The sequence below is a fragment of the Ailuropoda melanoleuca genome, chromosome 2 (genome assembly GCF_002007445.2).
Source record: "Ailuropoda melanoleuca isolate Jingjing chromosome 2, ASM200744v2, whole genome shotgun sequence".
Classification (NCBI taxonomy): Eukaryota; Metazoa; Chordata; class Mammalia; order Carnivora; family Ursidae; genus Ailuropoda; species Ailuropoda melanoleuca.
This window is the reverse complement of record NC_048219.1, coordinates 15,112,956-15,137,540: the sequence shown is the minus strand read 5'-3', so window position 1 is coordinate 15,137,540 and position 24,585 is coordinate 15,112,956. Positions and strand designations below refer to the sequence as shown.

Below are 24,585 nucleotides of genomic sequence, written 5' to 3'. Positions count from 1 at the left end.
CAGGGGCCAGGTCATGCAGAATTCTGTAGGGATGGCTATGACATAGTTTCTTTCTGTCTCTTTAAGTGTGATGATGCGCGACTGGAGTTTTTAGAAGGGTGAGAAGGTCTGACTGGTATTTGGCTGCTGTATGGTCAGCCACTTTTGGAAGGGTTAGAGGACAACCTCAGGAGATAACTGAACTTAAGCTTGTGCCATTGACCAGGGAAGTGGGGTGAGCCCACTAAGAGCTCGGAGCCGCGCGTGCCGGGTACCTAGGCGGCCGCTGGGGAGGGGCAGCTTGGCGGTTGCTAGGCAGCGAAAGGGGCGGTGGCTCCACGCACCGCGACGAATAAGCTGCCGGGACGGGGGCGGAGTCAGGAGTGCGACGGCGCGCGCCGCGCGTTCGCAGGAAGTCGCGCAGGGGAAGCAAGGGGCGCGAGCGGAAGTGACGTCACCGGCACCCACGTGGTCAAGCGTGGTTCCCGAGGGTCGCTTCGGCAGGGCCTGGGAAGTTACAAGCTCGTGTACCCGTCCAAGGCCGGACCTAGCGCTCCGGTTCCCGTCCCGTCGGCAAGATGGTGAAGCCCAAGTACAAAGGACGGAGCACCATTAACCCCTCCAAGGCCAGCACAAACCCTGGTACAGGCGGCGGGACTCGCGGAGGGTGGAGCTTGGAGGAAGCTTGGTGGGGAGGGCTCCGAGGAGGTCGAGGGGGAGGAGGGACACCCAGGCGGCGTTGCTTGGAGTGGCTTCGAGCAAAAGGCTACTGGGGACGAGAAGGGAGAAGGTGGTTTTCTCATTCGGAGACACTGAGGAGGGCTGACATCTTGCACGCCTCTCAGGGCCAGGTGCCAGGCACCCGGTCTAACGTCGGGGAAAGTGAACACTCAGGTCTGGCAGCCTTGGGTCATCTCCAGTTGTCAGATGCGGAGGCTGAAGCTCTGCGTTGGAAAGGGCAGTGATCTTGACCTCCTCTCGCGTTCCTGTGTATGTCAGCCCCCCCCCCAATGTTTCAGTCTTGTATGATTCCAGCTTTCCAGCTCAGGGAATTGTTAGAAATAATTTAGATAAGGTCAGATTACCAGTGGTGTAGGCCGACCCAGCTGGCGTTTCACGCTTGACTGCACTTGCCTGCCCCTCTTACTTTGACCATTTAAATGAGAAAGGGATTGTACACTTGGCTCTTGGAGTCCTCCCACCTGGTAAAGGGCACAGAAAACCCTACAGATAGATAACTAATGATCATTTCAGTAAAGCTGTTTTTAGAGATGTTTATGAGTTTGGCTGAGTTTCCACCTGCAGGATGAACAAGATAGTCTTTGGGGGAGTCCCTTCTATTGGGTTTAGTTCATAAAACTTTGTTTTTAAATACGGTTTAAAGTTTTTGAGGACCTGAACTAATCACATCGAATGTTTTCCCTGGATTGCTAATAAATTATTCAGTTTGTGTAGACTGGAATCTTAGACTGGTAGACCCAAAAAGGCCCTTGGAGGTTATGACGTTATAGGTGAAGAGGTGGAGCCAGTATTGGGGACGTGGTTCATCACGGTTGGCACAGTTGGTGAGCAGTAGAGCCGCCAGTGCTGGGATTTCAGCCTGTTTTCTACTGCATCACTTCAGGAGTAGACGGGTGACTTGAAGATAGCCCCAAAAGGAGAAGCTAGGCTGTATTAGCATGCTTATTTGTCCTTCTCTTTCTCTCCGAGACGTAAGGCAAGAATCGCTACTTACTTTGCTGTTGATTAAACTAAAACATGAGGAGGTTAAGAAACTGGTACAGAAGGAACACTTAAGTATCAAAATTGTAGTCTCCGTGGTGCCTTGAATATAGCAGGCACTCAGCATTTGTTCAGCCGAGACCCACAGGTGAGAGCACAGATGGCGATCTAACGCTTTTGTTCAAATTCTGGCTCTGCCATTTAGTAGCTGTGTGATCTTGGGCAAGGTGTCTGGCCACCTGTGCCTCAGTTTCTTAGCCTGCAGAATGAGGATCACGTATCTCTCTATACGTCTATCCTGTGGATTACATGAGGTGATGCCTGTAATGTGGGTCGCGCAGCATCACAATTAATGCTCGAAATCATTAACTCTTATCAAACACAATCATACTGAGGATCAAAGATTAGGTCAGGTTTGTCATACCAGGTAGTGTCCAGTAATAATAATTTTGTGGGAATGATACAGGAGAGAGTAGATATTTTGCAGCGAGGCAACAGCTCGCCTACTTTGAGTGAACTAGTTGGTGTATTTGAGGCAATGACCATAATTAAACTTGGTTTTCAAATAGTTTGCGGTCTCCTTCTGTCTCTCCTAGATCGAGTGCAGGGAGCAGGAGGCCAAAACATGAGGGACCGGGCCACAATCCGCCGCCTGAATATGTACCGGCAAAAGGAGCGCAGGTGAGCATTACACGCTGTCATCCTCTCCTTTCCTTCATGCCCTGGACTCCTCGCTGAGACCTAATCACCTTTGACATTCCCACCCCCACTTTCCCCAAATAGGAGTAGTATATGTTCACATATCATCTTCCATGGGTGCTGTTAAGATAAATGGCGAATTTTCGGTTCAAGACGTGGGTAGAGGGTGGTGAAATAGTGATTGTGTCACAATACTGTACGACAAATGGAGGTTTTATTCCCCACAGCCTCGGCCTCCACAGATGGCACATTAAATCTCAAGTTAAATATCCCTCAAGTAGAAATCTGGTTTTCTTTAACAAAGCATATAGGACTGTAGTGATGAAAGCAGCCAGATGCGAAACTTTAGATCACAACATTGTGGCACTTGGAAACTCATCACAACTGTGAGTTCTGCTGAGACAGCCTCTACCATGGGGACTTGCTGAGCGTGGCATTTTGCTAGCTGGTCTTAATTTGTTTGGTAGTTAGATTCTTCATCCGTTCTGAAAGATGTGTCTAAAACACAAACGGCAATGAACTTAATCAATGAACTTAAGCCTTAGTCACCTACTCTGCTGTTTGTTTTAGAATTTTGAGTTCCAGCATAAATCACTCTCTACTTAAAATTCGTTTAAACCAGTCTTCAAATAATTATCCAGAAAACTCAAGTATGTGGTTTTCTTTTTTTAAAAAAAGCAAACAAACAGTAAACAGATTTTTAGACGTCAGCATTATTTGTTATTCATCCAGCAGGAATCATTACGTGCTCTGTTGCAAGAGGTTAAATGACTTTTGGACAATCTGTTTCAAATGTAGAAGTTCTTTTTGTTTACTGAAATCTGTATTTCATGATCATTTAAAACCAAAAAAAGAAAAAAACTTCCTTTTGATGGAAAGGGTGCTCTGGAAACCAAGCTTTGCTCTTGCCTTTCTTCTGTCATCAACCGGAATCTGTTACTTCTTCAATTTAGGAACAGTCGTGGTAAAGTGATTAAGCCTCTGCAGTATCAGTCCACGGTGGCTTCTGGCACAGTGGCGAGAGTGGAGCCCAATATTAAGTGGTTTGGTGAGTATCGGCCTCTGTCACTTTTGCTCTACTGGACGTCTGCTATATGGAAAAGGGTAGGCTTAAAAGGTGCCTAAAAGGCAGACGTTTTGGGGTGAGTCGAACTCTGAAGCATTATATGAGAAAGGGCTGAGAAGTGCCTGTAGTGGGAAAAGTGCTGAGAAAAGTAGTAGTGGTGGTGGATTCCATAAATAAGTTCTTTTTGTAAAGAGCTCATCGTCGTTAATTGTGAGTGAATCCTCTTAAACAGATAAAGCCATCCTTTCCGCCTTAGTGAGCAGCCTTCTCAGACCTGAGAACTCTTATCTCTTCCTTTCTGGCGGCCTGGAGAGATGGCTGTTTGAAAGGGGCCTTGCAGGGGCGCATGAGTGGCTCAGCCATTAGGCGTCTGCCTTCGGCTCAGGGCGTGGTCCCAGGGCTTTGGGATCGAGCCCCACATCGGGCTCCTGCACTGGGAGCCTGCTTCTTCCTCTCCCGTTCCCCTGCCTGTGTTCCCTCTCTCGCTGGCTGTCTCTCTCTCTGTTAATAAATAAATAAAATCTTTAAAAAAAAAAAAAAAAAAGAAAGGGACCTTCCAGATACATTAGTACCTTTACCCTGAAGTGTAAGTGCGTTCGCTGGCCGTTCCCTTGAAACGTTTCTTGATGGGGATTTGCACTGAGTGACAGTGGAAGGATCTCTTGTTGGTCTTTCCCAGGAATGAATAGAATGGGACCGGGGCTGCTTTCTTGGAAACTCCACCTTCATTTCTGTCTGGGTTTTCCCTTAGTCCCTGCTAGGTGCGTGGGCCAGTCAGATGCTCAGACCCCATTGTTTGCTTGGTGCTTGACCTCTGTGCTTGGTGGCAGATGGCAGCTGCCTTTCAGTGTGTCTTAAATCTTTTGACGGCATATCACCCTCTAGGAAGCTGGAACTCGGGGAAGTGTCAAAGAAAACTTTTTAGAGAGGTGTGTAACCTGGTGGCTCTCTCCTGGTCCAGACCACCTGGGCGTGAATTCTCATTCTGCTATTTCTGTGACCGTGGCAAGTTACCACGTCTCTCTGTTCATTGATTTCCTGTCTCTAAAAGGAAGATGAAAAACAGTATCTCGTAGGACTGCTGTGGGGATTACATGGGCGAACACGTGTGCGGTGCTTAGAGCCGTGTGCAGCGGGCGGTGGGCCCGGTGTCGTCGGCACCAGCATCGTAGCCTCCGCCATCTTGGGTCCTGCGTTTGTGTGCCAGCGTGCTGTTTCGTTGAATATTTGTTTCAGGCCCCCTCACTTACAAGGTGTTCTGCAGGTAGTGTTCTGTAGCTTTATTTGGTTCCCTTGTGTGGATTTTTTGGCTAATTTAATAGTCCTTTCAAGCCCTCATAACCGTAAAAAGCAGCAACTGTGACCCGGGTTCTGTGCTTCAGCATTCTCTGTGTATACTGAGAGATCAGCTCTGATTGGCTCCAAATTTCTTTGCCAGATGTAGCAGGAAGTGTCGGACATTTGTCAAATCTCAGTTCCATTCAGTGATGTTGGTTTTTCAGTTTCATCCAGTCAGGAAATTGGGCTTGGAAAACTCTTGAAACCCTTTGTGTGTCTGGGTTGGTGGATTAGTTCGTAGTGTATGAGTGCAGGAGAGGCAGTTTTTTTGTTTTTGTCTCTTCCCCCCCCTTTTAAGTTTGAAAATGGATACATGGGATGGATATATGAGGTGTTTGGGTAAAGCCAGCGTAATTCAAAGTCTTGCTTTTCCTTGTGTCTTTGGGAAGAAGGACGCAGGAGCAAAACTGAGTTCTTTATTAAATGGCAACATTCTTCTGTAAAACAGGAAACACACGTGTGATTAAACAGTCATCATTACAAAAATTTCAAGAGGAAATGGGCACAGTTATGAAGGATCCATACAAAGTTGTCATGAAGCAAAGCAAGTTACCCATGTCTCTTCTCCATGATCGGATCCAGCCTCATGTAAGTTGGAGGATATCCCTGGCAATGGAATTTCTTAGGCACAATTTATGCCGATCCCTCTCTACCATTTTTGTCTTTCGTTTTTCCGTAGAGAAGAGTGGCTTTAGGGCAGTGCTGATGAGCTTTCCCCTTTGTTAGGGTCTTACCTTAGTATGAACTGCATCGTGTCAGGAAGGTGCTTTACCTAGTGGATCGGAGCACAGGCTTGGGAGTCAGGCCTGACTTAGTCTTTGCTCCCCTCCCGACCTAGAGCCATAGTTAGGTTTCTCCATGAGCTTTCACTTCTCTGGCTGTAAAGTCAAGAAAACCTACCTCGTTGGGTGATCAGATGCAGATGAAGCATTTGTCATCTAGTGAGCACACCGCCTAATAGCTAAATAGATCGTGGCTATTACTAATACCAGTTGTACGCTTTTTTGTTAGGCACCCTAGTTTAAGTGGTAACTCCATCAAACTTTAGGGAAATGTAGAGTCGGGATTGGGTTGGTAGGAGGGAGGTCTTAGGTGCTGTGTGCTTTCGGCTTCTGTGAGACCCTTGGAATTCTTTCCAGCAAAGGAAAGGGTGCTGGTCAGATGGGTTCTTAATTGCTGGAGTTGAAGAACGGTAAGGACGGAATCCGGCTTGAAGTGGAATGAGTTTACACAGAACCAAAGAAATGGCCTAATGTTTGCACGTTTTTACTTGCATTGAATAATAATTCCCAGAAATGTAGCCAGTACATAAGCCTTGGTTCCAACGTAAGGAGGGGAAGGAAACATTGACATGCATACATGGATTAAACAGTTCAAAGAAAATTGTTTACTCGCAGAACAAAATAAAAACCGAGGCCTGGTTATTGCCTCAGGTTTTGTCAATTATGCTTTGTTTTATGACGGACTAGAAGAATGGCGCCTATTAGTGGAATGACTGTTTTCTTTCAGGGAAACACATGAGTGTAATTCATGAACCACAGACAAGTTGCTCATTTCCCTTGTTCTCTTTTGTCTGTTCTCCCTAAAGCCATCTCTTAACAAACTATTGAATCCTGTTTATGAGAAGAACAGAGGGGTTTTTATTATGGATTTATTGCTTTGTTGCCCATTCCAGTTGTTCAGTGCTTCTAAAATTCAGGCTTCAGTCGCTTGTCCGTAGGCCGAAGGGTCCACAGCTGCCCAGTGAGCTGGGATTTTGATGCAGAAGGTACTCCGAGTAAGGGAGGAGTTTTGTGCTTTGGCCTTGAAAAACCTTCCCTGTTGATTTTAGTGCAGTATCTCCTACAGGTTATAAAACTTAATTCGGAGATGGCTGCACAGTGGAGTCAATCAGATTTGCTGTAACTTTCATCTCTATGCATGTTATAACGATTGCAGTTCTGTAGCGATACAGCAAACACACTGTAACTGATTTGATTTCTGTCCTTTATTGCCTCCTACCTGTAACTGCATGGTACTTGCTCCCGTACAGCTTTCCGTGCACACATCCTCGTGTGCTGTGCTTTCTAGGTCATTGATGAGATTTCCAAGGATAACTTTGATCCCAGTTTTCCCAGTGACATTAGTACCCAGTTCCCACGTAAAACCCAACCCTTCTGTTTGGGGATATTCCCTTGTGGGAGGGTAGCGGGATAAACTGAACTAAGCAATGGGTTAGAGAATCTGAAAAGGTGACCACAGCTTCAGGAGCTGTGGGAATTGGAGGGGGGAGTCAAGGTCAGAAGCCACAGGAGTGGCTCCATCATCCGCATTTAGTAGCTGGTGCTGACAGGAGCTTCGTACTGAGGGGCAGAGGGCACATTTTTTTCCCTTCTTTTTGAGGGTTATTCTCCGCCGGCTGTTAACATTCTGTTACGTGATAGATGCGAACTCAGACTTTGACTTTTATCCTGCTTCAGAAATTCCTATGCCCGTAACTCCTTCACAAGCACAGCAAGTTCTAGTTAGTATCAGGTTCCTTTTATCACATCTGAACGATTATTTTGGACTTTTGCTAGATGTTTTTCATCTGAAGACTTTCCATGTGCATTTAATAAAAACGTTACCTAAATTAGGGAAAATGTTATCTGAAACGAAAATGCATCTTACAAAACAAGCAATTCCTTTTAGCCGTGAAAGAAGTTAACTTCCAAGAAAAAGTTGGCATTTACAGTTGGTTTTAAAAAAACACACAAATGTGAGCATGATTGTCCTTGACAAAATCTGTGAGTTTGGCAAATTTTACGTGCTTGTCTGAAAGTTCAAGAAAAAAAAAGTCTGAAAAGATAAGGTCACGTTCATCGTGGGAGCCTTAATTACATTTGACTGAAGTTTATGATAAATGAAATAAAGCAGAGTTTTTGGCAAGTCTTACACAACTCTTCATACTTGCTTTGACTATTTGTATGACTTTGTGCTTCTCCAAGGAGGCTTACGGAACTTCAGAATTGGGGAGCAAGTGCTTTTGCGATTTTAGGCTGATTTGAAACCAGACTGCATCCATGTGGTCGTTTTTGGTACGGGTTGAGCTTTGGAAAAATAAAAGAAGAAAACCTTTCCCGGGTCGGTTTTTAACTTTTGCTTTTGCTCAGTGCCTGCCTTAGCTTTATGCATAATTCTCGTTTCTCTTTAGAACTCAAAGGTGCACATTCTTGATACTGAAAGCTTTGAAACTACATTCGGCCCGAAGTCACAGAGGAAGCGACCAAACTTATTTGCTAGTGATATGCAGTCTCTTCTAGAAAACGCAGAAATGTCCACTGAGAGCTACGACCAGGGCAAGGATCGTGACCTGGTCACTGAAGACACTGGTGTCAGGTACAGTTTGAAGGTTCATACCGCTTTCATTTGCTCTTCTGCAACAAAACATCGTCTTTACCTTTATTTTACCTACATGAAGCTCAGTGCTTTAACTCCTTTTTTTTTTTTTTTTAAAGATTTTATTTATTTGACAGAGAGAGAGCATGCAAACGGGGAGAAGGGGAAGCAGGACCCCCAACTGAGCAGGGAGCCTGACACAGGGCTTGATCCCAGGACCCTGGGATCATGACCTGAGCCAAAGATAGACACTTGACTGAGCCACCCAGGTGCCCCAGTGCTTTAACTCCTGGGTGGAGTGTACTCTTCTTCCCTTTGACTAGAAAAATTTGTGAAGCTGGGTCCAGACTGAAAATAATTTGAGGTGGTTTGTTTTCTCTAGGTCTCTCTTTTTTCACTCCCAAAACAAAAATAAATAACTTCTTTTTTTCTTTGTTATAATAGCAGTAAGGTCTAGGATAGACAATTTAGAATATATAGTTAAATTAAAAGAGTTAACACAAAGAAACTAAGAACTCGTCATGTCACCGACCATGTTATTAAATTGTTAAAATCGTGAATGTCAGGGCTTCCTTAAACAGAGACTCTGGACCACTGGGGATTCATGGATGGCCTTTGAGTTTCCTGTGGCCCTCTGAAGATCACATGGAAAAGACGTATATGCATAAAGGTGGCAATGTTTTGTTGGTCTTAAATTTGTTTTGGGGAGGGGGTGGAGAAGGATTGGTAGCTTTGTCGTATTCTCATAGGGGTTCATACCCAAAAGAAGGTTAAGAATCAGTCGCTGTTGCATATGTTATTCTAGATCTTTTTTACACTCCATGTTCATTTATAAATATAACACTTTAAGACTGTATTTTAACTTGCCCTTTATTTCTTTTTTTAAAGATTTTATTTTATTTTTTAAGATTTTATTTATTTGGGAGAGAGAAAGCGAGGGTGTGAGAGAGAGATCATGAGCAGGGGGGATGGGTAGAGGGAGAAGCAGACTCCCTATTGAGTAGGGAGCCCAATGCAGGACTCGATCCTAGGACCCCGGGATCATGACCTGAGCCGAAGGCAGATGCTTAACCAACTGAGCCACCCAGGCGCCCTAACTTGCCTTTTATTTTAGGTAAATATTTAGAAAAAATATTTTCCTAGATTATTAACAATAGATTTCCATGTCAGTGCTTAATCAACAGTCCTGCTGTGGAACATTTATGCTGTTTATAGTTTTCCCCTGTGATAAATAAGGCAAGGGTAAAATATCAGTGTGACAGAATCTTCTTAATTATCCCCAAAGACACATTCTTATGGGGGAAATGACTGTCTGAGAACATGCGTGTTTTTGGCAGGCAGCTACCCGGCACCCTCTGAAAGGGTTGACCAGTGTTCCCCATTTCCCCTGGTGAGTGCTCCAGGTGCCTCAGCCCCACGGTGCTATCGCTCGCCTGCAGCAGGGCCGCCCCAGTGCTGTCAACGGCCTGTGTCTAGCTGTGCACCTCTTGGAGATGATGTCAGGCCTTTTGAGGCCAAGCAAGAGAGGTAGTTCATTTCTTAGAAGTATTCAGACTTTGTGTGCTTCTGCTAATGTGAATTTCCTCCTCCAAAAGGTTCTGTAGATAATGGGGGAGAAGAAAACTATTTTTGTTTCTGAGACACTGGGTAAGTGTCTGTGAGGCTAGCAGATAACCAGATTCTCAGCCTTATCAGAAAAATTTCACTTCCTGTGGAAGTATAGATTATGACTCAAGTCCTGCCGATTCCTTTCATAATCTTCTGTGACGTGTCACATAGCTACAGTCACTTTTTTTTTTTTTTAGAATTGATTTATTTATTTGAGAGAGAGCGAGAGTGTGGTTGGGGGGGCAGAGGGACAGAGAGAGGAACTCAAGCAGACTCCCATCCTGGACGTGGGGACTTGATCTCACCACCCTCAGATCATGACCTGAGCCAAAACCAAGAGTCAGATGCATTTTTATTTTTAAAATTTCTAAATGTTTTTGTATTTTTTATGTATGACCTATGGTTTAAAACTTCTAAAAATTTTTTATCATTTATTTATCTTGCACTCTTCAACCCCCATCACCTCTTTCACCCATCCCCTCACCTACCTCCCCTCTGGTAACCATCAGTTTGCTCTCTGGAGTTAAGAGTCTGTTTCTTGGTTTATTTCTCTCTCTTTTTTTTCCTTTGCTTGTTTATTTTGTCTCTTAAATTCCACATATGAGTGAAGTCCTGTGGTATTTGTCTTTCTCTGACTGACTTGTTTCACATAGCATTATACTCTCTAGCTCCATCCATGTTGTTGCAAATGGCAAGATTTCGCTCTTTTTGGAGGCTGAGTCATATTCCAGTGTGTGTATACACCACAACTTCTTTATCCATTCATCAGTTGAAGGACACTTGGGCGGCCTTCATAATTTGGCTATTGTGAATAATGCTGCTATAAACATAGGGTCGCATATATCTTTTTAAAATTCGTGATTTTGTATTCTTTGGGTGATACCCAGGAGCGCAATTACTGGATCACATGGTATTTCTGTTTTTTACTTTTTGAGGACCCTCCATTTTGTTTTGCAGGGTGCCTGCACCAGTTTCCATTCCCACCAGCAGTGCACGAGGGTCTCCTTTCTCCACACCCTCGCCAACACCTATTGTTTCTTGAGTCACTTTTTTTTTATGTTACATTTTTTACTATGGTAAACTGTACGTAAAATGTATCATTTCAGTCATTTTGAAGCCTGCAACTCGGTGGCATTAAGCACATGAACGTGGTTAACACAGCCGTCGTGGCTCCGTGTCTGCTTCCAGAACTCTCTCATGTTCTGGAAAGTCTTTGCCCAGTAGACAATAACTTGCCCGTGCTTGGCAGCCACCATTCTCTGTTCTGTCTCTTAGCAGTTTGACTACTGTGATGAGAGGTACCTGATGTTACGTACAGTCCTACAGTCTTTGTCCTTTTGTGTGTGGCTTATTTCATGACCAGAATGTTGCTGGGGTCATCCCATGTTGTAGCCTGTGTCAGTTACTTCATTCTTTTTCGTTGCCAAATAATACTCCATTATGTATACAATGCATTTTTAATCCATCCATCCATTGATGGACATTTGGATATAGCCACTTCTTCAATGAACTTTGCTTTTGCCCCATCTCCCAAGTAGTTGTGATGCCCTTTTCTGGTGGCACGTGGTCGACTTCTCCCTAAACATCCTCTTCATAGGGTTCACTTGCTCATTTTGCGTGTTTTTCTATTTAGAAATGAAGCCCAAGAAGAGATCTATAAAAAGGGACAGTCCAAAAGAATATGGGGTGAGCTGTACAAGGTAAGACTTTCAGCTCCTTCTTGTTGAGTGCTTCCTTTGGCTTTCATGACCTTATATGAGAAAACTGATCTTGTTATATGGAAGCTCTCTCAAATAAATTACAAACTCCACTGCCCTTTCCATCCTCATCCCCCACCCCCACTCCGCCAAACCAGGACAGATATGGCTAGGCACATACTACCATTGTTCTGGATACTGCCCCCCCCCCGTTTTTTTTAAATAATAGTTAAAGCTACATTACATGGACTTCAGATTTATCCTACATGGTTAGAGCTGCATGGGGTTTTAAGTTATTGAGCCTAGTCCTGTCATTTGTAGATGAGAATACATGTCTAGAAAGGTTGAATACCTAACCCAGCTCACCCAGCCGGTTCGTGGAGGAGCCTTCACGCGTCCTGAGTCCTGGTCCAGCATTTTTCAACTGGCTGAGTTTTATGTCCACGTACTAGAGATAATTCTTGGTGACAGAGGCTTTCAGGCACAGTCCCATAATCCAACGGTAACCTAACAGGAAAGTAGTACCCTGAAGGCAAACTAAATGTTTTAGTTTTTTGTAAAATATAAAACCTGTGACGGTAGAAACTTGAGAAGTCTAAGAAGTAAATGACTTCGTTCAATAATGAACAGTAGTTGCGAAGCAAGATGGGTTACATCCAAGTTAGTTTTCCTGTTTGAAATTCGACGTTTCTTCTACTCACAGGATGGGAAAAGTTTAGAATTCTGATCACTGGGCGCTGAGATTGACCACAGCCTACCCGTGTTCTGAAGTTCTCACTGTTGTGTTTTCCCCGGGTTCCTCTAAATGTCCTCCGTCTCCCACTTCTCATCTGTACTAAAGCAAATCATTTCCGCCCCTTTGAATCGCAGGTGATAGATTCCTCGGATGTCGTAGTTCAAGTTCTTGATGCTAGAGATCCGATGGGCACCCGTTCCCCTCACATCGAGACTTACTTGAAGAAGGAAAAACCCTGGAAGCACCTGATCTTTGTTCTTAACAAATGTGACCTTGTGCCAACCTGGGCGACAGTAAGTACCGCTGCTGACCCAGAACGTTCTGCCAGGCCGCTCGGCTCCTCGGAGGCCAAGCGCTCTGTCAATAAGGCTGTTCTTGGATTTGGGGATTGGGGACATTAAAGTGCTGAATTTCCTGACCTCCTAGTTGTGGAGGCGTTCACACTGGAAACAAAACTAAAATATGCTTCACCGACCGCGGGCGGAGTCACATCTTACCCCGCGATGGTTGGCGGAGGGACGGCTGCAGTGCCCACGGGGCGAGCGGTGCGGCCCCTTCGCAAGAAGAATGCCGGCCTGTTCTGCATTCTGTTAGGTTAGCTGCGTTCAGTCGCAACGAAGGCGTTTTTGTAATTGTTCCTTGTTTGTCAGACAGAAGACAAAGCGTTAACTGTCATTTTTTGAAAAAAGTATTGTAAAGAATTACAGCTAACATTTTCCTCAGACAGCTGTGTATGTGAAATACAGTGTGTAACTCAAGCCCTGAGTCTTCCTGGGTTGGAGTAAACCAGTATGTTCTCTTCCCGCTCTAGAAACGTTGGGTGGCTGTCCTCTCCCAGGATTACCCGACCCTTGCCTTCCACGCAAGTCTCACCAACCCCTTTGGCAAAGGAGCGTTTATTCAGCTTCTCCGGCAGTTTGGAAAGGTACTGGGACCCGACCTTCCTCTCCTCGAGTGTGTAGCTCTGGGTGCCTGGAAGGATCTCTCTTGCCAGTGTGTGTCAGAAGGTTACACACCTCACTTCCCCCATCTTGGTAACGAGAAGTGTGTGGTTGAGAGACGTAAAAACTGCCAGAGCCTTGGGGTAATAGGGAATTTCGGAAAGTATTTTCCAGCTCAGCCATCGCCCCTACCTTTGACGAACATTGCCTCCCTTTCTGCCGGATCCCTGGTACCTGATGGTCCGTCCTCTGCTTAAGGATGGGCTCCTCCCCACACTCCCTGTGTTCCCCGTCCTGGCTTTGCGAGACCTGCCGTGCCTCCTCTGCCTCAGGCCTGTGCAGTTTCTCCCCCCCGGGCCCCGGGAGGCCCCGGGCTGATCCCTGGTCCCATGTCACATTCTCTGGGAAGCCCTGTGATCAGGGCGTGCTCGCAGATGTTCTCAGAGCTCCACGTTGTGTACCTGCAGCTTGGTGTTGCTGTGTCTCATTCATTCTACCTGGCTTCAAAAAAAGGACGCATGTCCTCTGTCCTGCCCTTCCCCACTTCGTGGAAGGAGACACTGCCAACTCGTGGCTGTTAGTTACTTCCATTATTTTCTTCCATATTTTTTTTTTAAAGATTTTATTTATTTATTTGACAGAGATAGAGACAGCCAGCGAGAGAGGGAACACAAGCAGGGGGAGTGGGAGAGGAAGAAGCAGGCTCACAGCAGAGGAGCCTGATGTGGGGCTCGATCCCATAACGCCGGGATCACGCCCTGAGCCGAAGGCAGATGCTTAACCGCTGTGCCACCCAGGCGCCCCTTTCTTCCATATTTTTAATACCTGCTTATGATTCTATTTTTGATCTCCACCTCAACCCCCCCACGCCCCGCCACCTGCCGTTTTAGACACTTGCTAAGTCTCTGCTATGGAAAATGAGGACTAAGTTTCTTACAGCTGTCCTCTCCTCACACATACTCCCCTCACTCTGTGCTCCCTGTGTTGTTATACATCATCTGGCTAGATGATTATTTCCTTCAGCGTTTACGTTATTATGACCGTAGAGTATCAGTCACAGCTGATCCATACAGTGCCGATTATAATTCCTTTCTAGTAGAACCCTCTGTCTTCTCTGGTGTTAATTAGCTCCTTGTCATCTGTCACTAACGTGTCACCAAATCCTCTGGCAGAGTGGGATCTCTGAGAGTGTTGGGGCATCTCCCTTCCAGTCGGGACTGGCTGCTCCCAGGCCGGCTGCAGAGTCGTCTTCCTGGGATCCCGACTTCACCGTCTCCCTGGGCATTCCCGTGGCTCTCTACTGGATTGGAACCCTTGTTCCTTGGGATCAAGGGTACCAACACGGGATCTTCTTTCTTGGTTTTTCTTCTTTTTTGCTTTACTCCTTCCTTTTAATGGAACATATTTTCTGGAAGCTTCCTGAGAAGCAGTACTTAGAAGGTACCTTTTTTGAGACCTTGCGTTCTAGAAATACCTTTATTCTGTCCTCACGCTGTTTCTCCCCAGAATGCTGAGGGCACCACTGCGTTGTCTTCTGGTGGCTTCCGGTGTGCCATTGAGAAATTGAGGCCATTCTGACTCCTAGTCCGTTGTGGCTGGGATCTCTTAAAAAAATTCCCATTTTAAGGTTTCACAGTGATGTGGCTTAAGGGGAGTCGCCGTTCAGTGAGTTAGGCACTAGATCGGACTTTGTCTGATGGTGTCCTCTGTTATTTCTTGGAGATCCCCCCCGCCCCCCACCCCATCATCTGTTCTCATTCAGGAAATTGGTTTTATCTCCTGGTTTAAGTTTTAAAATTTTCTTTGCTTTATTTCGGTGCCTTTGTGATGTTCTGCTCTATATTATGGGAAGTTCCTCTGACTTGATCGTCTAGCTGTTCTTTAGCGACATTTATTTTCTCTCTCACTTTTAAGAATTGCCCTGCTCCTGTTCTCATTTCACGTATGAACCATCATCTGTTTCTGAGAAGGATAATGAGACTGTATTTTGAAGTTTTCCTTTCTCCCTACATTGACTCTATTACCCGCCAGTTTTTTTGTGTTTTTCTGTCTTTTGTACTAGAGTCACAGTTTAAATTTCTGGTTATTTTTGGCTTTTTGTTTGTATTTAAGGGTGAGCCACTAAAAAGCCAATGGAAGTTTTATGTGGGGGGGGGGGCTATTGAATGATAGACTTCACTGTAGGGTAACTAGGTAGAAACCCAATATTTTGTTGGCGGGCACCCTTGTTATCAGTGTCTATAGGTCTTACTCTTGGATCTGTGAGTTTCTCTGTAAAGGAGTTTTCCAGCCTCCAGCTCAGGGATGTATAAGCTTGACTGCTGGGGTCCTGGGAGCTCAGCGGAAGTTTAGACTTTCAGTTAATCACACTGGGAATGCTTGCCTTCAGCTGCTGTTATCCTTAAAGCTAGTTCCCGTTTAGGTCTGAAAATGAAAGATATTTGTGAGACGCAGGGTTTCCCAAAAAACTCAGTATCTGTTAAGGCACTGGGGCAGAGAAACCAGGTGCCCGTGCTGGGGGAAGGAGGGGTAGAGCGGCGTCACTGCTCTGCAGACTTCTCGCTCGTCTTGATTTCAGACCCCCTTAGCAGTAGCTGTCCTGCCGGTTCCCAAAGGGCTTTTGTGATTCTTCGGCAATATTTTTGCTGGATTTTTAATTTTTCTACTTTAGCTTTCTTCTTTGTAGTGGGGCCAAGTTAGGTACTGCTATTTAGCTGGTAGTATTTTGCTAACATCATATGTTTGTTTTTATTGTCTCATTTCCAGCGCATTCTTTGGTTTTATATGCCTGGTCCTGGGGGTTCCTATGTGTTCACTCCCACTGCTGCCATCGTAGTGGAGTTTGTGGCTGGAGAGAGGCCAGTGTGGATGTTCGGTCCGCCATCTTTAATCAGAAGTCCTCAACCAGTTGTAGACTGTTGTTGAGCTCTGTCTCCTTGAGACTCTCACCCAGTTGTCTGACTTACGAGGTTTCCTTTTTTCCTTCTGTCGTTTGTTTTTGGTAATGAAAACGCAAAATGTATTGTGCAGATAAAAGGAGGGTTGGGTCTTGGGATTGCCGGTTGTTGTATCTGTGGATGGTGTTCTAAACTGATGACTAACAAGTTCTTTCTTCCTTTGCTTCTCGACCTACATACTTTTAACCTTAAAACATTCAAGAACAATGGCACATGGACATCCAAGGAAATGAGTCATCTCTGATTTATTAATGTGTGTGTGTGTGCAGCCCACTCAGACGATGTACGTGGTGTATGTCTAGGCTTTAGATAAGTTGTGGTGACACTTTTGCTCTGTATTCTTTGTTTCATTAGCAAAGTAACACAACCTTTTTTTCCCAGGGGATGTTCATGACTATGTGTATGTGGTGTGTATTCGTTTTTTGAACAGTTGCACACGGACAAGAAGCAGATCAGCGTCGGCTTCATTGGCTATCCAAATGTCGGCAAGAGCTCTGTGATAAACACATTGCGGTCCAAGAAGGTCTGCAGTGTGGCCCCCATCGCAGGTGAAACAAAGGTACGTCCGGCTCCAGGGGGTCTTATTTACGTCTCCATATTTTACTTCCATGGAGGGTGGTTGTTGAGGCCACAGAGATTTCTGTCTACTCGTCTTGAATGAAGGCCACCATTGAGAGTTTGGTCTCCATAGGATAGTTTGGAATGTACCAGAGTTGTCTCTGCCCACTTGGGTCAGACTGAGAGTACTTTGTATGTCACTGTGCGCCTTTGGCACGATCTGGGAGGTGCCGTTCACGTTAAGTCCGTTTTAAGTTGTCACTCCAGCCTTTTTCTTTGACAAGCAAAACGAACCCGAGACTGTTTGGTCCCCGGATTATGAAAGGAAACTCAGTGTTGTGGTAGATTCTGGCCGTGGGGACAGGCCCTGAAGCGCAGTGTCTGGGGAGCGGCGCGGTTGTGCTGAAAGAGGAGGAGTCACCCAGGACTAAGATGCGGAGAGTACTTTGAAAAATCAGGCAGAGGCTGACTTGGTATTACGTGCCTTACCGTACACTCTGTGCTGGTGGAAACGGTAGTTTATACTTCGTGGAAGCCCCTCGTGCGTGGCGCGAGTAGAGGGGAGACTTTGTAGCCTTGTGAGGTGAGCCTGAGTGTTTGACCCGGTTCGGGGGTCGTCTCTGGCCTCTGACCGCAGGTGTGGCAGTACATCACCTTGATGCGTCGGATATTCCTTATCGACTGTCCAGGCGTTGTTTACCCTTCGGAAGACTCGGAGACAGACATTGTGCTGAAAGGAGTGGTGAGTATTTTTGGTCCTGACGGGCTCTTTGCCTTCTGTGGGGGGCATTCTGTGGGGGGCATTCTGTGGGGGGATTTCGGATACCTTTGCGTTTCACTCACTGGGAAGGCAGTTTGGGGTCAGCCCGTCTGGACAGACTTTAGGAACACGACGCTCTGCAGGGCGGCCTCTCCATTCCACCAAAGGCTGCTTGGGGAGGCTGTGCAGCCGCGGGCAGATCTGCTCAGTGTCATCACACAGCCGAGTTTGTAGTTTACACACGGGACCCAGAGGGAAGCAGGGCCTGTTTATGTTTAGCGATCATTCATCTTCGAGGGTTTTATGGGCTGAGTCATTTTGGAACTCAGGCGTTTCCTCACTTGTTTCTGAATATGTCCAGAACCTTTAAATGGCTCCACTTAACCTTAGCCAGGGCTGCTGGCCATACATCCTGTGCACATTCCTCCCCGCTTTCCTTAAACTGTCAGATTCTCTTCGTGTCCTGGGATTGGCAGGCTTTCCCCGTTTCTACAAGTGAGTAGCACGAGACGGTCCAACTTGAGATTGCTTGCGGAGCCACATAGTTCGTTTGTGGCGAGCGGGGATCGGTGCCGAGTCCTGGGCTCCGTGGCGGTGGCTGGCGTGCAGGGGCCTTTCAGCCGACCGCGGCTGGCCGCCTCGGAGACCCGCCCTGCCGGCCTCCCCTTCTGCGGTGTTGATATCTATTTTCAGATAGTGTTACAAATCTGCTTCCATATAAAATCTATAAGGCAGAAATTTCCTGTTAATGTCTAGGTTCAAGTTGAAAAAATAAAGACTCCTGAAGACCACATTGGTGCTGTGCTTGAACGAGCAAAGCCGGAATATATCAGCAAGACATACAAGATTGATTCTTGGGAGAATGCTGAGGACTTTCTTGAGAAGCTGGCGTTCCAGACTGGGAAGTTACTGAAGGTGAGCGAGGGTTTGTGAGAAGGTAGACCAGGATGGCAGACGTGTGTGTGGGCTTCTTTTGTGTTTTTTTTGGGAGAGGGGTTGTTTGTTCATTTTAAAGGTTTTATTTTTAAGTACACCCAGCGTGGGGCTTGAACTCACAACCCTGAGACCAAGAGTCTCATGCTCCACCGACTGAGCCGGCCAGGCGCCCTGGACCTTCTTTTGTATGTGTTGTGTGAGCGGTACGAAACTTGGCAAGCAGGCGGTGATGAACAACTAGGGCGGCTGAAATGCCTCCATGCTGGGAGGTGGTTTTGTTCTTTGAATGTAACGGGGAGTCTTTCTGTGATATTTCAGGGTGGAGAGCCCGACTTGCAGACTGTGGGTAAGATGGTTCTCAATGACTGGCAGAGGGGCCGGATTCCTTTCTTTGTCAAGCCACCCAATGCGGAGCCCCCTGCAGCCTCCCAGGTAAGAGAACAGGATGGGCCCATCTTCTGGAAAGTGTGGTTACTGACCTAGGCATGGTGCCTTTGATTGTCTTCCTTTATGGAGCACCTGTTTTCTTTGGGGTGTTTCCCTCCACTGTCTCCCATCCCCTAGAGCCGTTGCTATGACCTTGTCAGGGGTGGCATTTGGAGACCGGAAGGTGGGTCTTTGATAGAAGACCAAGTCTAAACACCAGTCTTTAGGGCCTTGAACAAAGAGGGCTCTAACTGTAAGTGCTCTTCTGATCCTGTTCCTTATGCACGAGGACCAGAGGCATTTCCGGGATTGACTTAACATTCACTTGTTAGGCCCAACCAAGTGGCAGGCACAGGGGATGTAGGAATAAATAACACAGCCCTTGCCCTCAAGAAGCTCGTAATCAGGTGGGAAAGGAGAGTGGTACAGTTTAAAGCCAGGGAAAGAAGCCTTAGATTTGGGGCCTGTGGGCTGGATTGAGACGCTTCCCTTCTGTTGTGTTTCCCTACCCCTGGCAGTGGACTGCCACAAGGCTCCAGCTGTGGCCCTTTGCTTTTCTATTTCTAGGCTCTTTTTCAGAGCTCTGCCAAGCCTTTGGAAGAGGTGGCTTTAAGTTTCGCTTCCATGCTAATGCTTTGGGTTTGCATCGTTCTGGTTCCCTCTTAGCTGAACTCTGTTCCCAGAGTTTCAGTTATCAGTTAGAAACTTCCAGTTGCATATTTTCTCCAGCAATTCAGAGTCCGTGTACCTGAAACGGATGTTAACTCCCCCCCCCAAAACCCCTCAAGCAGCCAAAAAAAACTAAACCCTATCGTTTCCCATCTTCTTTGTGTGTTAAGTCATTCCTTCATTGATTCATCCCTTCAGCGCCGGTGTGCAGAGGATCCCGTGTGCCGGGCGCTCTGCTGGGCACTGGCGGTACTACAGGGGAAGCCGGGAGTCCCTGCCTCTTGCACTTCTGTATCTGCGGGTGCTCTGATACCAAATGCATTTCGCCTCTCCATACCAGTCCTGCAATGCTCTGACACCAGTTGGGTGTCCAGTAATTCTGTTCAATTCTGACCCTACCTCCAAGAGTTAGCAGACCCCCGGGTTAAGGGTTCAGTCCCACAAGATGGCCCCCACTTCAGAGGCCAGCTGCAAATGGAGTTCCCAAGTCCCCACACCTCTGCCTAGCCAGCTACAAATTCAGAGGTTCTCAGGTTTGACAATTTGCTAAAACGACTACTAGAACTCAGAAAAGTGGTTTATGATGGCCACTTTATTTTAGAGGTTGCAGTTCAGGAACAGCCGAATGGAAGAGATGCGTGGGGCCAGGTGTGGGATTGTGGGTGGCACATCGGTTATTTCAACCCAGAAGCTCCCCAGACCCTATCCTTCAGGGCTTCTCACGGAGGTTCCGTTATTTTGGCCTGATTGATGAAAGTATTGGCTATCGGTTATCGAACTCCATCGCTAGCCCTCTCATCAATGCTGGGGCCTTCTGGTCCAGCCCCTGTTCTGAAGTGAGGCTCTACCATGAGTATCTCACCAGCATAAGCTCCGGGGTGGTGGAAAGGGGCTTGTTATGAAAAACGACAGGTGCCCCTTTTTTACTTAGGAGATACCAAGGGGTTTAGAGCTCTTGTGCCAAGACCAAACATACATTCTGACACTACAGGGAGACGGACAGTAAACAGATCAATAGAGAATGTCAGGAAGCACTGCTTACTGTGAGGAAGACAAAACCAGGGTAAGGGGCTTGGGAGATGGAGAGGAGTGCTCTCGTACGTGGGGTGGGTGGGAGTGGCCTCAGAGGAACTGACATTTTGGCAGAGACCTTAAAGGTATGAGGCAGAAGCCGAGTGGCTGTCTTGAGGGGAGTGTGGGACGGGCAAAGGCTGCGGCTTGCCCAGAGCACCCGGGGCGGGAGCCTGCCTGCTGTGATCTGAGAGCTGCGAGGACGTCATGGGGCTGGACCAAGGCACGAGTGGGGGGAGGCGTGGTGGGAAGCCCGTGGGTGTGAGGAAGGAGGAGGTGTGGCAGGGTCTGTTGTGACCTTGTGTGCACAGGTGGGGTTATCTTGATCTCTTCCTCCACGTGTGGTCGTTGTGTTTGAGATCATTAGTTTCCCCAGGCTGTGATTTTATTCTTTTTGGTAGTGGCTGAAACTCTTCCACAATCCAAAAGCTAAAAACTTAGCTTCAGAAAAAGGTATAAAAATGTACCTACAAATTTTGTATACAATTCCCTGAATTTTCTGGATTCCTGATTTAATGAACACTTTGTGTAGCCACTCTTGCCTTCAGAAACTCACCCAAGTTCCGTGAATCTCAGTTGCAAGGATAAAATACTACACATGCGAAGTGCCGGGAGAAAGCCTGGCACACACTTCTCCTTCACTGTGACCTCACAGAGGCGGGTCGTTTCCGTGGCCCCCAATTCACGTGGCTCCTTCTGGCCTCTCCTCGCCAGCTTCCCTCCTCTTGGTCACACCTTCCCTCCAGGGCCCTCCCCTGCGCCCCCCGCTTAGTGCTCTGTTTTCCCTCTGGGGCAGTTGTGTGCGCTGCTCGCGGGTGTCCCTATCTTCCATGCCTTCCCCTCCACGGGGAGGGTGGGGGGAGTTGGCAGCTCTGTGGGCCACGGCGGCCCCTCAGCGTGGGCTCGTCCTTCGGACCCGCAGCTGAATGCCTCTGATGCCTGAGTAGCGGCTTCCGGGTGTGATGCGCCTCGGCCTACAGGGGACGGGACTCCAGGGTGGGGGCGTTGCGCTCTCTCCCTCGGTCCCGAGAAGAGGACTGCCTCCTCTAAGAGCAGGCTGTCAGTTCAGAAATGGTTTTTATTTTCTGATCCCGTTTCTCTCCACCACCTGCCCCCCTCTTTGGCCTGAATAGCTCCCATCCTCCTCGTCTTCGGACGTTGCCGCAGAAACAAGCCAGAGGAGTGCAGAAGAGGAAGTCGCAGATACTGTAGCTGAAGCCTCGGAGTCTGTCACTGAGAAGGAAAAAGAGAACAGTCGCTGTGACACTGACTCAGAAATGCAGCAGATCCTGGCACGGGTTCGGCAAAACTTCGGCAAAATCAACGTCATGCCTCAGTTTTCCGGGGATGACCTGGTCCCTCTGGAGATGTCCGATATCGACGACGAGCTTGAGAGCTTTTCCGACGAGCAGGAGGAGGAGGGACAGGAGCAACCGGGAGACGAGGACGAGGAGTCTTGCCTGGAGCCCCCGGAAGCGCACGCAGGAAATGACACCAAGGCGGTTATTAAAGCGCTGGATGAAAAGATTGCTAAATATCAGAAGTTTTTAAACAAAGCCAAAGCCAAGAAGTTTTCAGCAGTCAGGTAGTATCCTCATCTTCCCTCAAATTGTGGTTTGTGCGTTCCTTTCTGAGACACTTGCCAAGAGGACTGGAGCTGTATTTTTTTAAAGATTTTATTCATTTGGCAGAAACACAGCGAGAGAGGGAACACAAGCAGGGGGAGTGGGAGAGGGAAAAGCAGGCTTCCCTCTGAGCAGGGAGCCCGATGCGGGACTCGATCCCAGGACCCCAGGATCATGACCTGAGCCGAAGGCAGATGCTTAACAACTGAGCCACCCAGGCACCCCTGGAGCAGTATTTTTGTGGGAGGTGGAAGGGAGTTATTGCCACTTTTTAAAAAAGTGATCTGTATACAGTCTCTGAGCTGCAGCTCCCTGAAGTAAGAGCAGCTTAGGTCCGCCTCTGACAAAGGCCCAGGGAGCTGCCGGAACTGTGGGGCGTCGCCACCTGCCAGCGGGCTGGGGAGGCAGCCGCGTGAAGGGGGTGGCGTTCTGCAGTCCGCAGTGCGGTCCCTGCCCCCCGGGCTGGCACGGGATTTGGGCAGCTGAGGGGAGTGATGGGCAGCCTTGTTACTGGGCTTTTCTGTTGCAGAATATCCAAGGGACTGAGTGAAAAGGTTTTTGCAAAATCTGAAGAACAAGCAGCTGCGGAAGAAGTTGTAGAAGACACAGGCAAAGGTAAATAGTCAAACCGCTCAGCCGCCGTGTGCGTCTTCAGAACTGCGGGAGACGTAACTTTCTACACTTGGAGGTTGTGCTGTCGTCCGCACAGGTGCTTCTCATTGCTGGCAGATGACCCCGTTCCGTATACTTTTTGTCGTATAGCTTTTCATTCTGCACATTTCTTGGGATTAACTCAGGAAGCTTCCTGTAAAAAGAGTATGTTAGTAACTTTAGAAATATAGGGGTGGGTCAGCCAGATTTTTTTGTGGGAGGCGGGACGTCCGGTCAGGTATCTGTTCTTTACTCCACTGGACTTGCAACTACTATGTGAAAAGTGTGTTTCCGTGGGCCCTCTGGCTTGGTGCCCTCCTGGCCTCATCCTGCTTTCCTCTGCACTGTGCCCGCCACACTCCATGCACACTGGCCTTCTTCCTCTAACACATCAAGCTCATTCCCACCTTAGCATTCACAGACAGGTTTTGGAGAGAAAATTCCCGTCTCTTTTCTGTGTGTTCGTGTGTTGTGTTTCCAGCACCTACCAAAAAGGGAAAGAAGAGGAAGGCACAGAGGGAAGAGGACCATTCAAACAAAACTCGCAGGATGCTTACATCTAAGGAAGTACGTGGTTTTGGTCTTAAACATCACCCAGGACGTAGAGGGGAGAAATTCATTTCCTAGGAGACACTCTTTCCAGAACTGATGGTCTGGAGTTGAATTCTCAGAGCTCCAGTCCTAGGTGACCTAGTTGAGATCAGTTCAATAGGGTCAAGAGTTGGCCCAGTGGATGAAGGTCCTTGAGTTCTCCCTCGCTGTCCTCAAACATGTGGACTACCCTCTAGAAGGGTCCGCTGGTTTTCTGTGGCCTGCTAGTTTTCCGTGGTGAGCAGAGCTGTGTAGGCAGATGGATCCCTGCCCTCAGCTTTGTAACTGGGCTCATCAGAGCTGGGGTGGGCCCGCCTGGGAAGGGAAGAGCTTGTTACTGGAAGTGTTCACCCTTAGACAGAGGACCACGTGTCAGGAGTATGGTAGAAAAGATTCCAGCATGGAGGACAGCTGGACCAAACGACAGTCTAGGGCGTGGCGCCGTCGTAAGTTACCGTGGACGGCCACACTTGGGTCGTGAGGGGGGCCCTTTCTTGTTACTAGTGCTGCTTCTAGTACTTGGGGGAGCAGCACAGGAAGGGAGCACAGAGAAATGGAGGCCTATTCTGTGACTTCTCTGTGATTGGGTTTTTGGTCTTTTGTTTTTGTTCTTTTTTGTCGTTGTTTACAGCGGAGGCGAGCCGCACGGCAGCAGCAGCCCAGGAAAGTTGGTGTACGCTACTATGAAACACACAACGTGAAAAATAGGAACAGGAACAGAAAGAAGACTAATGACTCAGACGGACAGAAACACAAACACAAAAAGTTCAAACATAAGCAGTAACGTTTTAAAAGTTTATTAAATTATACAAAAATATGCAGTTAGAAACTGTGTTCCTTTTCTTCATGCCCAGTTGGCATTTCTGAGGCCATGATGCATTTGTTCTGAGGTTTGACAGCTGAAACCCTTCACTGGTGCCGGTGAAAATGAAGTCCCTACACCCCCAAGGCTTTAGGGAGGGACTGGGGTCCGGTGGCACTTCGGACACATAAAGGAGCCCTTAGTTCCTCCAGAGGGTAACCATGGCATGCAGATCTCTGACAGAGATGAGGTCTACAGAATGGAAAGGGTGGAATTTCTTTTATACTGGCAAGTAGTTTGAAACAGAAACGTGAAAAGATCTCAAGGATGTAGTGTACATGGCCTAGGCTTTAAAATGAGGGGAAAATGCCACTTCAGCTGTCCCTCCGTGAGTCT

General features: G+C 47.3%; 1 protein-coding gene across 1 annotated transcript; it reads left to right on the top strand.

The window, feature by feature from the left end:
- The first annotated feature begins 420 nt into the window (after nt 1-420).
- GNL2 (G protein nucleolar 2) lies at nt 421-24,208 on the top strand. Its single transcript, XM_011230620.3, has 16 exons — nt 421-621; nt 2,298-2,382; nt 3,354-3,448; nt 5,253-5,392; nt 7,977-8,161; nt 11,403-11,469; nt 12,337-12,495; nt 13,014-13,127; nt 16,531-16,659; nt 17,296-17,400; nt 18,175-18,333; nt 18,673-18,786; nt 21,654-22,105; nt 22,675-22,760; nt 23,278-23,363; nt 24,019-24,208. The coding sequence occupies exons 1-16, from the start codon at nt 558-560 to the stop codon at nt 24,169-24,171; spliced, it is 2,193 nt and encodes a 730-aa protein (XP_011228922.1). The 5' UTR covers nt 421-557; the 3' UTR covers nt 24,172-24,208.
- The last annotated feature ends 377 nt before the right edge of the window (nt 24,209-24,585 follow it).